Below are 17677 nucleotides of genomic sequence, written 5' to 3'. Positions count from 1 at the left end.
GGTATTTTTCTAATATATTCAATAGAAAACGACACACTTTTGACATTTTCGCATATTTATGGTTTATTTGAAATGGCAATATGCGGTTCATAACCACAACTTGACTCGAAATACCAAGTGTGTGGTATCAAATTATTCGTAAAAAATGCTTTTTCCAAATATGCTAACGAGCCATACTTGTTCCATTTGAAATAATTGAGACATGATCAAAAATACGATTTGGGCATCTTTTAAACGGCCAGGATAAGACACGAAAAACATTAGACAATCAAATCTATTTTTCCAAGGCTCCTTGATTAAAAATTATTGTTCGTAACAAATGGGGGGAACGGTCAAGTTTGCCCCCCGTTTAAAAAACGGCTCTAGTTTCTCTTAGGTAAGTGTACAAAATATAATTTATGGTGTGCAAAATTGTGCAAAATGTGTGCAAAATAGTGGTATATCTCTTTTTGAATTTCCCCTAATACGGGGGGCAAACTTGACCGACCTCCTTTATTCAGTACCTAGAATTTCATTGTATTAAACGTTATTATTAGAGACAGTATAATCTTCGTACACGAAAATCGGCACCCAAAGCCAGAAATGCCGACCCGGTATAACAGGCTACTATCTATACTATATATATATATATATAGTATATATATATACAAAGATATTTTGAGTTATATTAAGTAGAAACCTGTAACTGTCCAATTTTATTGTTATCTTTTTATTCATACAAAAATTATTTATGTTAAACTGTTTAAATTAGGAACCTATTATTATTTAATCAGATATTTAATCACATTTTTATCAACCATACTTCAGTAAATTAGTTTATTTATTATTCAATAGGTGGTTGAATTGCATAAAATATAAAATAATACCTATAGCACCTTTTATTTTTACAGCCACGAAACAAAAATAAAAATTAAAGTTCAGTTTCTGCATAATCCATATAGCTTTTTCCTATTATCAATTCGGAATTAATTGCATATAAAACGTATTGTTTTATTAATAGGGCTATAAATAAACAAGAATTGTTTAACAAAAACATGATAAATGCATACCGGCAGCACGTTATTGTGTCTATGCGTCATTCTTTTTGCCCGACAACAAGAAATCGCTAATGACATTTTACTAATGTGATATATTTTCTTTTAGGTTTAAAATGACTTCCTAGAAATGACTGTGGTCTTTAAAATATATTGCTTTTTGCAGTGGCGGATCTAGGGGTGGGCAAGGTGGGCACCTGCCCACGACGCCAGGCGGCATCGCGGCAGGGGCGCCAAAATGTGTCCGAAATCAATAGGCAAAAACTCTAACCACGAACCGCATGCATACATAAGGTATGTTAGTAGTTTCTGCAAACATCATACCTACAAGTAAAATTTCGGTACAGGGGCGGCAAAATATAAGTATGTTCGAAACCAGTAGTAAAAACTCTCATCACCATGCAAACATCATACAATAAAATGGTAAAATTTAGATAGAAGACGCTACCTAGAGCGTGCGGCAGGCATTTTTAAGGAACATCAAAAATGTAAACACTGCTTTGCAGTGGCCAACGCTTTCGATCGCGGAGGCATCTAAATTTTAGTTTTTTAGTTGAGTTTAGAGATAAAGTCGACGATTGCTTTAAAGAAGCAAAGATCCTTGCAGAGGCAAGCAATATTGAGCCTGTTCTCCCAGAAAAACGGACAACAAAAGTAAAAAGATTTTTCGATGAAAACGCTGATGATGAAATTGGTACATTAACCCAAGAACAACAACTCAAAATTCAAATTTTTGAATCATTGGATAGAATAAATGAGCAATTTTCCTGGAGGTTTAATGCTATGGAAGGTGTTGTCGAAGATTTTTATTTCCTTTCTGGAAAGTCACTGGCATCATTACCACTAGAAGAAATAAAAAAAAACATGCTGCAGATTTAGCAATTAAATATGCTAACGACTTGGATGCAACAGAGCTGTATATTGAACTGGAAAATTTCAAGAATCACGCAAGCTTGTTGCTGCCAAATTTGGAAGCAGCTAGCTGTTTAGATATTCTTAATATGCTAGAAAAATATTGCTTAATTCCGAATTATCCGAACTTGCAGACCGCGCTGCGAATATTTCTGACCATGCCAGTCACTTCACCCAAGTAGCATTTTCACGACTTGCGACCACATGTTTACTAAACACAACGTTGGATTAGTTACAAAAAATAGTTAGCTCCCTACCTTGGGTATTAAAATAAATTTAAACGTTTTTATAACGTTGTGCCGACGTTGGACTAGTACTACAGCAAAGTAGAAGCTTCTGCGACGTCGAATAAACGTTGTCTTGTAACCTTTTTTGCTTAAGTAATCTTTAGGTGATTCGGACAACGTAGTTACAACGTTGGACAATATAGAGTTTTCCGACGTCAGTTTCAGGACCTATTCCAACTAGAGTAGCTACCTTTTTGCAACTGTATTGAACCATAACCTTAAATCTTAAATTTTCACTTCATTGTTCTGTTCAGTCAGACAGTTCAGTGCTGTTTTTGTTTTTATAAAAAAAACTTAATTAAAATGGGACATAAGAAAGGTACATATAAAATTATATTTAAATATACATCGACATATATTACCGATAGTTTATCCACTCCCTCGTTTATTTAGATTATAGAGGGCGGCACAAAAACTGACTCTAGGATGACTAAATTAGGCAATCTTGCGACTAGTATACTACCTGTTAAGGCCGAACTGCGACTTTATTAGTCCAGTATGCGACTACTCGAACTACTCCATCTTAATCTCCAAAACAACAAAGTGAAAGCCGCCATGTTGTTAAATAAGAAAATGTTTCGTTCCTAAAATAGCAATTCCTGCTTTTTGAATACATTAACTTAAAATATTTGACCCTAAAAAACACGCGGAAACAATTTTTTCGACTGCGAATAAATTATTCCCATTTTACTAAAAAAAAGAAATCCAAGAAAGTTTTTAAAACTTCTTTAATTTGAAGGCCCATTAGTATTTTTCAAAGTAGAAACAATACATTTATCAATAAAGTTGTTTGCGTTTAACTTTTTTGCCTTGGGTAACGAGTTACAGAGTCGGTTAAAGTGTTTCAATAATTATGATCTTCAAACATCCTCCACACTTAAATACTTTTGTTTTGTTTTCCTTCTCTGCCATCTGACATATGTCTCTAACTAAATCATAAAAATAATATTTTTACTATAATTATCCCAATTTAGGATAAAACGCGACTTAGACGCCATATTAGTTTTGTATTTCTGTGAATTAGGATTTTTAACAACGTTGCAGTTTGTACTAAATTAGGCTTCTAGCCAACGTCGGTATCCAACGTCGTTTCGACCCAAAAATTATTCTCCAAACTAGTGCAGACTAGGGTTGGCACGAGGTTGTGCTGACGTTGCGCCCCGACGTTTGGTCGCGTGACACAACGTTGTCCCGACGTCCAAATGCTGCTTGGGCAGTGTCATGTGACCGGTCGTTTAGTAAACTTAAATTAATTAGAGATTTTAGGCGTTCAACTATAACACAGGAGAGACTGACTGACTTGGGAATATTAAGTATAGAGTATGAAATAGCCGAAAAAAGTAACTTTAATAAAGTGATAGATGAAATGGTTTCGGTAAAGGCTAGAAAAGTGAAATTTTAAGCGCAGTTTCGTGCAATATTTTGTAGTAAGCAGGTATTTTCGTGATCTTCGCAGGGTTTTTAAGACGGCATAAGTAATAAATATGTTCTTTTGTTTTTGTTTCGTTTTTATTTATGTTTTAAGTAATGTAATATAACGTTTGATATATTTTTTGGATGGGGGAGTGTCTACACATTTTTTGAATTGTGGGGGCGCCAAATTTTGTCTTTACCCACGACGTATTTTACCCTAGATCCGCCACTGCTTTTTGAACTTTTATTATTAAACAATAAGCTTGGTTTATTTATTTACTAAAAATAGTTTTATTTTATCTTGATTAATCACATTTGTCATTAACAAAATTCGTATATCATTAAAGAAATACCTATGATCGTCTTTTTAACAGGATCTTTTCGTTTTAAAAGGCATTTATGTGGAGTTCTACCTCGAAAAGCAGCTACAATAATTTTCTTTCATGTTGTCCACAATAGTTGGTCGAGTTTTTTAAACACTGTCTTTAACATATCCTCATAAAAACCCAGACTAGATAAAATCAGGAGCATTTAAATTTAAGCATTCTATTAACTGGTGAATGCACACTGCATTCATTAACTAATAGAATCATATCAATTAATTCTCTCTGGTGTAGGATAAATTTACATTTTCGGCAAATTTCTGAGAACTTTTTTTTGTTTTAACTGACACAAAATGATAACTATGTTGTTAAAGTTGGAATAATTAGACAGCTATGCTGAAGTAACGTCAGATATATCGCAGCCACCCTGGATTTTATCAAATTAATGAAGATCTACCCAGATCGAATCGTGTAAATACAAATATCTCAGAAAATCTTTGTTTGAGAGGTAGGCAACCTTAATAGTATTTTGAAGAGAATTCAATAATTACGCTGTAAAAATGCCGGAGAAAATTACAACATTTTAGTATAATCAGTTTTGAAAAGGAAACCAAGTGCAGAACAACTTTTAACTTAGAGTGTTAATCTGTAGAAATTTTATTCTAAAAATGGTCATAATTTAAACATCATTTTATGTCGAGGTTTCACAAATAAAAAACACATTTTTTCTCTGTATTTATTGTATATTACATTATAGGAAAACAATATTCTTACGTAAAATTACTTCTAACTTCTAACTCTATTCAAAATCTTCCAAACTTTTATAGAAAGTACAAAAACTTATTTCTGCAATTGTTGATCAAACAAATACAAAGCTAGTGACGAGTCTTGATCGTTCAACAACACGCTCAAGTCGTGGCTATGTCCAGCCAACTCCCTGATGGTATCCCTGTGTTTCTCCATGAACTCTTCCTCCAAATGATGAGCGATTTCTGGATCGTGGTTGTCGTGTTTCTTTCCAGACGCAGATTTGTGCAATTCAAAAGCTTCCAAAGCCAATTTCTTTTCAATATCCAGAGCCTTGGCGATGGCTTGCAGTTCATAGAGCTCCAAATTAGCAGATTGCAATTCCTCGTCCTTCAAGTCCTTGGCAACGTTTTCGAAGTTCATTTCACCACCACGCGAGGTGATGTACTTGATGTTTCCAATGCCGTCGTTCCAGAGGGAATCAGACAGACCTCTGAAAAGTTTCTCGAAACCTGGACGGTTTTTGATGTAGTTTCCGTAGTGGGTAGCCATCAGTAGGAAATCAAAGGATCTGAAGAAGATGTGGTTGGTAAAACGTTGGAGGTCTGCTTGAAGTTCGTTGATACCTCCGTATTTGGCGTTACAGTGGGCAACAACATTTTCTGTAAAGAACAAAATAAGACTTGTGATAACAATTTAAAATATAGTTAAATATAATGTATGGTTGAATTTTTTCAAAGTCCTAAAAATCAAAAAAAGTTGGTAAATCTGGTAATATATATCTGGATTTCATTCTTTGATAGATGCATATTAGTAATTTTGACCAACGTCATATTTTTGCTGTTGCTAAAGTATCAAATTTTTCGAAATCACCCCTTTCATAGCATTGAATTAAATAAATTTTGTAATTCTTTAACATTTTACAACAGCAAAAAATATGACGTTAATTAAAATATATCAATAACAATCTAACAAAGAACGAAAACAAAATTATTACCATAGAAACGCGTTTTGATTTTTAAGACAGAAAAAAATCCAACTAGGTATATTTTAAAATGACATACAAAATGACAATTGAAAAAACCTTTCCTATATTAATGGCAGCGGCGGATACAGAGGGGGTTAAACTGTAAAAACTGTAAATTGTGTTAAATATTAGACTTTTGGGTTAAAAATTGCGCCTAAAAAGCAAATTATATACGAGATTATACAGGGTGTTTCAAAACAAATGCGAAAAACTTCAGGGGGCGATTCCTTGTTTAAAATAAAGGGTACTTTGCTTTATAAACGTTGGGTCAAAAGTCAACCATTAGGGAGATATCGCGGTAGAAAGATAGCGGAAAAATAATGTTTTTATTTTTTATCTTGAAAACGAAAAGCGATAGACCAATGAAATTTTCTGGAAGCATTACTGTTATGAAAACACACTTTCTGGTAATTTTTTCACTTTTTTAAAATGAGTGGAAGGGGTTGAAATAAACTACCCCTATCATTCTTGTTAATGAAATTTCAAGAAAAATCTTATCAAACACTTGCAAAAAAAAATAATTTGAATAGTTCAGTTTTTTTAGAAACTTTTTTATCTCTTGTTTTTTTTTGATAAAACTCACCGATTTGAAATTAAAAAATAAAATGTAAAGCATTACATGTCAGGAAAAAAAACATTTTTAGATAAAGAATTTAGTGGGCTGCTGTAATTTTTTTAGGAAAAATCTAGTCGGTCGCTGTTACTTTTGAGGATGTTCCTAATATTATTTTATTTGACATTACTCTACTGATTACTACTAGATTATTATTAATATTATCGTTATTATCACTAGATTCTTTGTCTAAAAATGTTTTTTGTTCTGACATGTAATGCTTTACATTTTATTTTTTAATTTCAAATCGGTGAGTTTTATCAAAAAACACAAGAGATAAAAAAGTTTCTAAACAAACTAAACTATCTAAATTAATTTTTTTTGCATGTGTTTGATAACATTTTTCTTTAAATTTCGTTAACAAGAATGATAGGGGTAGTTTATTTCAACCCCTTCCACTCATTTTAAAAAAGTGCAAAAATTACTAGAAAGTGTGTTTTCATAACAATAATGATTCCATAAAATTTCATTAGTCTATCTCTTTTCGTTTTCAGGATAAAAAATAAAAACAATATTTTTCCGCCATCTTTGTACCGCGATATTTCCCTAATGGTTGACTTTTGACCCAACGTTTATGAAGCAAACTACCCTTTATTTTGAACAAGGAATCACCCCCTGAAGTTTTTCGCATTTGTTTTGAAACACCCTGTATATTACTTTTTCGATTTGGTCCCCCCCTAAAATAAATTCCTATATACGCCCCTGATTAATAGGGTAATGTAATATACCGGATGCGTCTCAAAAGTGGCTCACCACCAAGAATTAGTGTTTTTAACATAACCATGGCACTCTAGATTGAAATTTAAAATTCAATTTTGTTTTAAGCGAGAATGTCAAAAGTTGACATATGATATGTCATTCTATTCAGAATGTCATTTTCTATCGAATAAAGTAAAAAAAAATACCGAGAGTGCCATTTAAAACTCAAAAGTTGTAGTCATTTCCGGTGAAACAGTAAGTGACAAAAACAATTGAATACGTCAATCAATCCAAATTTATGTCATATACTAACTAACATACTAAATCTCGTATTTTTATCTGAAAAAATAAAAAAGTTATAGGGGTGAGCCACTTTTGAGACGCACCCGGTATACCTAGGTACTTTATTATAGTTTAATTTAAAATTATAAATATTAAATACAGCATGACTACCATTCAGTAGAATAGTTATCTTAAATAGGTCATAAAGATATCAAGCAGTGTTAACAATTAAAATACATTGTATAAACCTATGGTAAACAAGTACTTATTTTCAACAAGATAATAAGTCTAATCAAACTATTATTGACTTTGTATAGACTAATATTTACCTCCAAAATTGTGGAAAGTATTTTCAAGGAACAAATTAGTTAATTGATTGTTTTGTTGAGTGACATGAGCTTCAATATACCAAAATCAAACATATCATGTAGCAATATAATAGATAAGTTATTTATTATTACGAATTTTAGAATTATTAATCAATCAAAAAGCACTAAATGTTAGTCAAAATAAATGACTTTATTTGAAGGATCCATGAAAAAAACATGATAAGCCCAATTTTACAAATTTTACAGGAGAATCCTGGTTGGCTGGTTTGGTTATCAGATTTAACAGCTTATGTACCGTTCAAATATATTGTACGAAATTGGGGCTTACAATATTTTTCCCTCGAACCCTTCATTTGTAATTGTAAATTTGCCACAAAATTGCCAAACTTGAACTATTTTGCACACATATCACCCAACTATGCATTGCATTATAAATAATAATATAAATAAATAAATACTTACGTTGTTTTGCCAAAGTTGGATTACAAGCGATCAAAGTATCTTTGTAACACTCCTCTGCGCAGGATCCTAATGCAATAACAGCAACAAAGAAGATAATAATGGCCTTCATGATCCCTAAGTATAAAAAAATAGTAAAAATAAATAAAAAACACACCTAACCTCAAATTTCGTTGTCAAAATCACAAACCTCTAGATCTCTATTGAAATGATGTAGACCAAACGATTTATTAAATAGAAATGATCTTAATGAATAACAATTAACGAATAAGATAATAAAAAGGAAAATTTCGGACTCAATTTTTTTGTGGTTTGACAACGATGTTCTCAGCCACTCGATTAAATGTAAATAGGACGAATTATTAATCATTACCTGGTATCTCGCCAGCGTAATCACAAATAGACCTAAAGTATTCGACGGTTTAAAATACAATAGACTCAAATTTGGCTTTTATTTGGTATAAAACCTTCGCGATAGCACACGGACATCAACAAAAACGAATATTTTACGTCGCACACGACCAGATTTTGTGTACAAAGAGCGCACGTCATTGGCAGCGTTGCCAGATTTCTTCGAATTGCCGGGCGCAAAAATATTATTTACTGTGTGGTGAAGTGTTATTTTGAAATATTGTGCGAGTTTTTGTGAGATTACTGTGTAAATTAAAACTTTAGTAAGTAACAAATGTTATTACTTTCATCATTCCTGAAATACTCGTCAGAGAAAATGATAATAATAAATTTAATTTTTGTTTAACTATTTTATTTAATTTTTTTTATTTACCTTAAAATTTATGTTGCCCTAATGCTATTAAAAGATGTATTTTTGGAGAATCAATGTTAACATTCACAGATCATTATGTAGAGACTCTTTTAAATAAGATATAAAGTAAAATTTTGTGTTTTTTTTTTAATTATACAATTATCTATTATTTGAATAATATATAAAAGTACTTATATTTACATAATTTTTTAAGCAATACTTCAAATTATCAGTTAAATAAATTCAAGAGCTGACATACAATAATTTATTGTATTTAAAAAACTCTAAAACAAAAGAGATTAAAATTATTTTAATTTTACTGTATAATTGTCACATACCGTAAGTCCGAATTTGTAGAATAAAAATTAAAATAAACGTTTTTTACATTTTTTTAAGAAATAAAAATAATTTACCGACAATAGTCTACCAGCGACAACGTTGCACTGCGCACAGCTACGAAACAGCTGTCTGTGGTGTGCAATTTCAATCGAAGTTAAAGAGAATTCAAAGAGAGGTTATGAGTAATTTAATTAAACGAAATAGTGTCGTGTGCAGATAGATTTCTCTAATAAACAAAAACTTTTTCGTTAATATTCGATATTGTTTAGTCAACCTTCTGCACCAGTGCGTGTAAAGGAAGGCTACCGAAATATTGACCCCAGTAGACTTTGGTGTATCAAGTATTCGTTTCTTTGTTGTCAGGTTTGTTGTCAATCGAAGAAACAATGAAGGTTTTCGGAATTTTTGTCGTGGTTTGCTTGGCTTTTGCCTCAGCCCGGTTAACATGTAAGTACACAATTAATACCATATAATGATATAATATTGATTAAGATAATCCCTAATTCATATATTAATATTCATGTTTATAATCGATCCATGGTATTTAGGTTATGTACGTTGTGTTTGTGTATTTTTATGATTTCATCCATGTAGTTTTGTTGTTATGTTGTAGAATTTATTTCATGACCTTAATTTAATACACTAACAAAGAAAATGTGACCTTGGAGAGGTTTTTGGCTTAGTTAATTCTATTAGGCTAGAGACATATTTCTGGCAATTTTTACCGAATAATGTAATTGTCTACCTCCGTAAACAATTAATTTTAAATTAGGGTTTTTGTTTAAATGATTTGCTTGAACTCTCTCTAATTAATACAACGAATTTTAAGCTATGCTATACATTAGGTATATTTTTAGATTTACTGACAACAATGCACTAAATATTTTGTTTTTGTTTATGGATACCTAGTATGTTGTTGCATGTGATTTTTTCCTGATATTACTGATATCTTTGCCAATTTTTACCTGTTCACAAGTACAGATAGAGGTGAATTTTGTCCTATTTATAAAAATACATTACTTAGTATAAGTAGGTAGGTACTTATTTTTGACCCAAACTTTGATTTGTTTATTTCAGGCGTAGTAAGGATAAAGATATAAATAGTAGTGCTTTTCTTAATTCAATTATTGATAATTACAGACCAATGTCAGTGTTCTTAAAAATTCGAATAATTTTTGTAATTGATTTCAGTAAATTAATTCCCTATATGGTCAAAATATTTAAAAAAATACTTAATAGGTATTAAAATATCATTTTTTCAAATGGAATCTCCTTGCTGATTTCATCTAATTTTATGTTCTATTAAAATAGAGATGACTTGGCATAATCTTGTCAATTTCCAATTAACTGGAGGATCCCTGATAGTGACAGTTGTGTCTGTCATTTTCATTTACTTTCAATGGTATTTTCTGCCTTTTTGTGCATGTCCGTCGAACTCTTCCTTGGCTCGTTCGGCATACTATAGCTAAGTATTTCTATATGAACGTTTTTCAATAACTCAATTGTTATCTTCTTGGACATACGTGATTTAGGTACAGGGTGGATCAAATTCGACGCTTTTAAATGGAAACATCCTTTTCTTTTTTTTTTTTTCAATGGAATCTTCTATTAGGTATATACAAACATATTAGTTTTCGTCTATCTCCTATAGAAATAGGAGATAGACGAAAACTAATATCGGTGTCTGGAGCTCAATTTTCATCAAAAATATGATGGTGAAAACCGCACATCAATATCTGTTACCGTTTCGGAGTTACGGGGTGTTTTTAAAAAATGTGCATTTTTAACAAATCGCTGTAACTTTTTTGCTATCGAAAATTTTGTATTTCTATAAAAACATTTCCAGCGCACCTTTTTACCTAGAATTTAATGGTTTAAGTATAATTTTTTTAAAATTAATAATTTAAGAGTTATCAACAGAAAAATTGATTTTTTATTTGGGACACCCTCTATATTTTTAATTAACTGAAAAGAATTTAAAATTACCTTTCCAAAAATATAGCACACTTGATATTTCGTTATAATCCCCTTCGAAATACAGAATTTTTAAAAGTTCGCCACTTTTAACTAGTAGGCTTTGGGCCCTTTATTGATGATATGCCCTTAATGGAACTCGAAAACATATTTTTCCAGCAAGACGACGCACCGCCTATGATCGCTGAAGTTATCAGCAAATTTTTATGCATCCAATAAAGGTTCCTTATTCTTCCGTATAATCTAGACAAGAATTAGAAATACTTAGCAGTTATGAGAGGGTATCTTTCACCCCCATTGAGTTAATGAATTCCGCGAGAAATGTTCAAAAACTGCCCCGTCTGTCCATAACAGAAGACGGTCGATATGTCGAACACCTATAGCAAAATCTCATGTCTTGGTTTGCTATTTATTTTTCTTGTTATTAGATATAGTTTAAATGTTTTGATGTTGATTAATTATATTTTAAATAGTTATAAAATTCTGCATCTCTCATAGCAAATATTATTTTCGTTTTAATTGATGCTCACAGCTAGATTTTTTTGCATTACAGCCGGTGCCGTTCAAAGCCTACTCATTTAAAGCGGGCGAATTTTTATATATTCTATATCTCGAAGAGGAATCGAGCAAAATATCAAGTGTGTTATATTTTTTGAAAGGTAATTTTAAATTATTTTCAATAAATTAGAAATATACAAGGTGTCCCAAATAAAAAATCAAATTTTCTGTTGATAATTCTTAAATTATTAATTTTAAAAAAATTAAACTTAAACCATTAAATTCTACGTAAAAAGGTGCTTTGGAAATGTTTTCATAAAAATACAAAACTTTCCATAACAAAAAAGTTACAGCGATTTGTTAAAAGTGCATATTTTTGAAAAACACCCCGTAACTCCGAAACGGTAACAGATATCGATATGCGGTTTTCACTATCATGTTTTTGACAAAAATTGAGCTCCAGACACCGATATTAGTTTTCGTCTATCTCCTATAGAAAAGGGTGTTTCCATTTAAAAGCGTCGAATTTGACCCACCCTGTACAGATCATAACTAGCTACTTATAGACAATTGGAAATAACTATGCCAAGGTGATTAAATTAAATAACTATTTATTTGAAATAAATAGCTTGTTCCATTTTTCAATCTCTGATGATATTTCATTTAGTTTAAATACATACCTATTTAATTTCTAAAACACGCAAAAAAACAAAGGGTTTTTGATAGAAGATGATTTTTCTATATCTGTAAACACAACGTTGTCCTAAATATGTAGTTTTACATAAATTCTATTCACTTGTAATGAGACCATTAATTTAATGTATCTACATTAGTTATTTCTACCAAGTCCAATAAACCATAGATATTGAATCTAGATATTCGATGTTAACGTTAACATTTCATGTACCAAACCAAAACAAGTTTCAACTTACTCCTGTTAGGACCTGTGATTTCTAAATGATTGGTACAAATTTAAGAAGTTGACAACGCTGTTTGACAACGCTGGATGCCATCTATTACCTGGGTCTTTTGTCGTATCCACTCTGTTCTTTTAGGTCTTTCCTTGTTATTCCCAGCATATTTCGTTCCATCGTATATGTACAGGTACTTCTAATTTCAATAAATAAAAAAGATGTATATTTCTCCTTCTAGGTGAACACAAAACACCCAAAATCCCAGATGACTGGATCGACATGTCCAGCATTTGCGTGAAAAGAATCAGGTCGCACGTGACTGAAGAACTTAAAGCCGCCATGCAGTACATGGCTATGGGAGCCCATTTTTCGAAAGACGTAGTCAACAGACCCGGGTTTGCCAAACTGTTCTTTGAAGCTGCTAGTGAGGAAAGAGAACACGCCATCAAACTGATCCATTACCTTTTGATGAGAGGTCAATTGACCTCTGGAGTCAGTGACATGATCAAAAGAAACGTGAGTATTTTAGGCAATGAATTAAAATACTATTTATCAATAAATTCAAAGGTTGTAAGCTAACTGTACTATTTTGTTTTACGAAGGTAACCAAAATATAGAACCAATATTTTTATTGGTTTCTCTGTCTCAGTAATTCATAATGATATACCTCAGAGTTGGAAAATACTAGTTTAGGTTAGTTTTTGACAAACTTTTTATTTATTTTGATTTTTTCTACTAAATTTTGTTTGGTTCTCAAGAATTTACAGACAGATATAGCTTTGACAGAAATACTGTTTCTACGCCTAATATAACGGTATTTTAATTTGACCATACTGTATTCTTATTATAGCTTGCACCTTCAACTATCATTTGGAGTGATGGAGCATCTGCTATCAGAGACGCTCTACAACTTGAAGCCTCTGTTACCAAGAAGATCAGAGAACTTATCAAAACTTGTGAAGGTGAACCAACCTTCAACGATTATCATGTAAGTTTCTTATTTTTAGATTTTTTTTTTTTACTTTTCGTTTATCTTTTTTTCTTATTTATTTCTTTTTCTTTTATTTTTGTTTACTTACTTTTAACACATTTTTTCTAATAATTCTAGCTGGTTGATTACCTCACTGGAGATTTCCTCACTGAACAATACGAAGGACAAAGAGACCTTGCCGGTAAATTGTCAACCTTGGAGAAACTCATGGACTCTCACGGTGCTCTTGGCGAGTTCCTCTTTGATAAAAAATTGCTGTAAATACAATTCAAACATTTGAGTATTTAAGACCTATTTAACCTTCAAATACAGATTCATACTTAAGAATGTCTAATTTTATAGGAACAAGATTTGATTTGAATCTAGTGTATAGGTTTAATCAGTTTGTGATAAGGTGTAGATTTTAAATGTATTCATCTTTCGATTATGTGCGAATTTTGTTAGTATAAAGTTGAATAAAGGTATTTTTACAAAACTAGGTATTATTGTTTTATTATAAAATTTGTAGTCATTATAACCTAAAACAATAAAAACTTATAGAGATTATAATAACAAATAAATTTCTGTACAGGAAACTAAAATTATTTTTTTTTATTATAAGTACCTACCCAAGTAGCATTTTCACGACTTGCGACCACAAGTTTACTAAAAACAACGTTGGATTAGTTACAAAAAATAGTTAGCTCCGTACCTTGGGTATTAAAATAAATGTAAACGTTGTTGTAACGTTGTGCCGACGTTGAACTAGTACTACAACAAAGTAAACGCTTCTGCGACGTCGAATAAACGTTGTCTTGTAACCTTTTTTGCTTAGTGATCTTTAGTTGATTCGGACAACGTAGTTACAATGTTGGGCAATAAAGAGTTTTCCGATGTCACTTTCAGGACCTATTCCAACGTTATGCAAACGTCGTCTGTTTTACTAATTCCAACGTTGTTTAGATTTCCTTATTCTTACGTTGGTAGGACGTCGAGCCGTCGAGCCACTACCTTTTTGCAACTGTATTGAACCATAACCTTAAATCTTAAATTTTCACTTCATTGTTCTGTTCAGTCAGACAGTTCAGTGCTGTTTTTGTTTTTATCAAAAAAAATTAATTAAAATGGGACGTAAAAAAGGCACATATAAAACTAAATTTAAATATACATCGACATATTACCGATACTTTATCCACTCCCTCGTTTATTTAGAATATAGAGGGAGGCAGAAGCTAGACTCTAGGATGACTGTATTAGGCAATCTGGCGACAAGTATACTATCTGTTAAGGCTGAACTCCGACTTTATTAGTCCAGTATGGGACTACTCGAACTACTCCATCTTAATCTCCAAAACAACAAAGTGAAAGCCGCCATGTTGTTGAATAAGAAAATGTTTCGTTCCTAAAATAGCAATTCCTGCTTTTTGAATACATTAACTTGAAATATTTGACCGTAAACAACACGCGGAAACAATTTTTTTTCGACTGCGAATAAATTACTCTCATTCTACTAAAAAAAAATTCAAGAATTTTTTTAAAACTTCTTTAATTTTAAGGCCCATTAGTATTTTTCAAAGTAGAAACAATACATTTATCAATAAAGTTGTTTGCGTTTAACTTTTTTGCCTTGGGTAACGAGTTACAGAGTTGGTTAAAGTGTTTCAATAATTATGATCTTCAAACATCCTCCACACTTAAATACTTTTGTTTTGTTTTCCTTTACTGCCATCTGGCATAGGCCTCTAACTAAAACATAAAAATATTAGAACCAATCTATCTGATGACTTAAAATTTGAAACACTTTATATCTATCAATCTTCCGATATTTAATCTTTATAAAACATAAGAATTTCACTTATATTTAACTATAATTATATTTGATTTAGATAATGTACTAGCCTTTATGTCTAATGTTTCCTACACAATAGAATTTCTAGTTACATTATCGTTACAAAGTTCAAGAGTTAATGAGTTACCTTATATAGGTACAATTTGTGGATGATGCAGTACCTATAATGGTAGTATTTAAGTGCTAGAAAACCACAGATGTTTAAGAAAAAAAATTATAGAAACAAATCGACTGACACGAGTAGATATTTTTTTAATGAAATTGAACTTTTACATTGTTTTAGACTCCAGACATTTTTGAATAAAATTTTTTTCAGAAATTTTAATTTTTTTTTTAATCTTGTAATAAATAACCTGATCGGTCTTCTTTATAAACTACCATACCATTGAAAAAAAAAACGGCGTCAAAGACGTCTGGGTAATGACAATCGATAATAATTTTGGCGAGGTCAAGCCCTAGACTTTATTTACTTGACCCATACTCTTCTTTATTTTTTAATGGCGGTTACTGCCTAGTTAGCCTTAAATCGTATTCCTTCCGGTTTAAAAGATCCCTGTAGCGTGCATTCTTATATGCGACACCCTGTAGAAGTAGATTATATTAGGTTTTAGAGATAAGTAAGTTATATTAGTTTTGTAAGTCAATAAAAATTTTGAAAAAAATATGGCCTTAAAAATTTACGACTGGTAGCGTTAAATTTTAACGCCTGTTCCAATTTAGAATAATTGCGATACGGTGATGAAACCAAATAGGAAGCTGAATATTTACACGTTATTAAGTTTCCCATTTCGGGTTTTATTGCATCGATTCTAATCGAACTGATATCGACTTGTAACGTTTTATATTAAAATTGTATCGATTGGATCGTTAACTGCACCCAATAAAAAACAGGAATTAGGTAAATTTATGTTGTGACAGGTATCAGTATCGATTACAGAATAAGTACCTACTTTGGAATTTACATAACAAAGAAATAATTAAGAAAATTTTAATTGCCGATTTAAAAAGATAAAGACATTCTATATACAAAGTGATCCAAAATGGTTGCAGCAGTGTAGCTCTTCTGTGATTTTTCTGATTGGATTGGCAATAAATTTAAAAAATTTGTACAGGGTGGCGTCTCTCATACGCCGCGGAAGCTCCAAGGAGAACGGTAGTTTATATCGAAGTGAAATTTTGGCAGCATGTGTAGGTTAACTGAAAGCATTTTATAAAAATATATAGAATTATACAGGGTGTCCCCAAAAAAAGTTACACATCAAAGTTTTGTTTTTTTCTAATGGAAAACGATTTAAATAAATAAAAAGTCTTAAGTTTTCTTTGAACTTGCAGCTCTGTATAGCAATCACCAACCTTAAACTCCTCTAAAAACGTATTGCCAACTAATTCAATCATTGTGGGTCGCTCTGTATCTAAACAACGATATATTTAAAGGCTATAAACACCCTTTCTGGACACCTAGTATATTATTACTACAATCGACACGTGTTTTCACTTTACCAATATGGCAAAACGGTGTCGATAACAACAGTTTCCGAGCTACAATACATTTCTAACTGTTCTGTATGTCTCAGGTCTCGCTGTACGCATATTTCGACGGATAAAATATCCACTTTGGCACTTTGCAGAAGAAGTAGTCCATTTCTCCACGTCGCCCTGTACAGGTGCGGGCTAAATAGGAAGAAATACATCACTTTGACTCTATTCACTTTCTTAAATTCCATCTAGAAGTATTCGGTTGGTAGAGGGAAGAACATAAATACTATATAATATTTTCCGGGATATCATATCGAAGAAGAAGAAAAAAAAGTAAAAAGAAGAAGATGATGGCCGGAGTAATTGTACTTTTACCATCGTTCGTAGGACGGAAAGTATTTGAAATTTAATTTTTCCTTAGATGGGATTAGTTGGTATCTCTGAAAATAAAAATAATTATACAGGGTTGTTCACCACATAAGACACGGAGTATTGTAGCTAAACGACTAGATTTTTACAAATTGTAAATTTTGGTTCGTTGAAGGATTATTAGAGCTACAATTTAAAAATATTTTACAAGATACAGAGTGTCCCAAATAAATAAAAAATATCAAAGTTTTATTTTTTTAAATGGAACACCCGATATATTATTACATTTTTAGTTTCTACGATTAAAATAAAGGTAAATTTGATTAAGGTTTATTACACTTAAACCTTACCGTTTTTGAAATATTTTCAATTTTGTGAAATTGCATTATAAATTTTAAGG

At 31.4% G+C, this 17677-nt stretch overlaps 2 protein-coding genes across 4 annotated transcripts; one reads left to right on the top strand and one right to left on the bottom strand.

Annotated features, from left to right (window-relative positions):
- Positions 1-4691: 4691 nt before the first annotated feature.
- Positions 4692-9353, bottom strand: LOC115880103 (ferritin heavy polypeptide-like 17). Of its 3 annotated transcripts, none has more exons than XM_030897246.1 (3): positions 9302-9353; positions 8129-8242; positions 4692-5378 (listed from the first exon to the last, which is right to left on the bottom strand). In XM_030897246.1, exons 2-3 carry the CDS (start codon positions 8235-8237, stop codon positions 4810-4812), a joined length of 678 nt encoding a protein of 225 aa, XP_030753106.1. In that variant the 5' UTR covers positions 8238-8242; positions 9302-9353; the 3' UTR covers positions 4692-4809. The 3 variants fall into 3 exon arrangements, with proteins under 3 accessions (XP_030753106.1, XP_030753091.1, XP_030753099.1); XM_030897231.1 differs by lacking the exon at positions 9302-9353 and adding an exon at positions 8499-8642; XM_030897239.1 differs by lacking the exon at positions 9302-9353 and adding an exon at positions 8316-8461.
- On the top strand, positions 8662-14082 carry LOC115880123 (ferritin subunit-like). The gene is made up of 5 exons (XM_030897257.1): positions 8662-8799; positions 9591-9674; positions 12852-13129; positions 13464-13601; positions 13722-14082. The coding sequence occupies exons 2-5, from the start codon at positions 9614-9616 to the stop codon at positions 13863-13865; spliced, it is 621 nt and encodes a 206-aa protein (XP_030753117.1). The 5' UTR covers positions 8662-8799; positions 9591-9613; the 3' UTR covers positions 13866-14082.
- The last annotated feature ends 3595 nt before the right edge of the window (positions 14083-17677 follow it).

Source organism: Sitophilus oryzae, unplaced genomic scaffold, assembly GCF_002938485.1.
Source record: "Sitophilus oryzae breed Bouriz unplaced genomic scaffold, Soryzae_2.0 scaffold_1068_pilon_pilon, whole genome shotgun sequence".
NCBI lineage: Eukaryota > Metazoa > Arthropoda > Insecta > Coleoptera > Curculionidae > Sitophilus > Sitophilus oryzae.
This window is presented reverse-complemented; position numbering and strand designations above follow the sequence as displayed.

Excerpts from the sequence above, each read along its gene's own strand:
- LOC115880103 (XM_030897246.1), bottom strand. The coding sequence starts at position 8,237 with ATGAAGGCCATTATTATCTTCTTTGTTGCTGTTATTGCATTAGGATCC. Across the intron at positions 5,379-8,128 it reads TCCAACTTTGGCAAAACAAC|AAAATGTTGTTGCCCACTGT; the intron begins GTAAGTATTTAT and ends TGTTCTTTACAG.
- LOC115880123 (XM_030897257.1), top strand. The coding sequence starts at position 9,614 with ATGAAGGTTTTCGGAATTTTTGTCGTGGTTTGCTTGGCTTTTGCCTCA. Across the intron at positions 13,130-13,463 it reads GTGACATGATCAAAAGAAAC|CTTGCACCTTCAACTATCAT; the intron begins GTGAGTATTTTA and ends TTCTTATTATAG. Across the intron at positions 13,602-13,721 it reads CAACCTTCAACGATTATCAT|CTGGTTGATTACCTCACTGG; the intron begins GTAAGTTTCTTA and ends TAATAATTCTAG.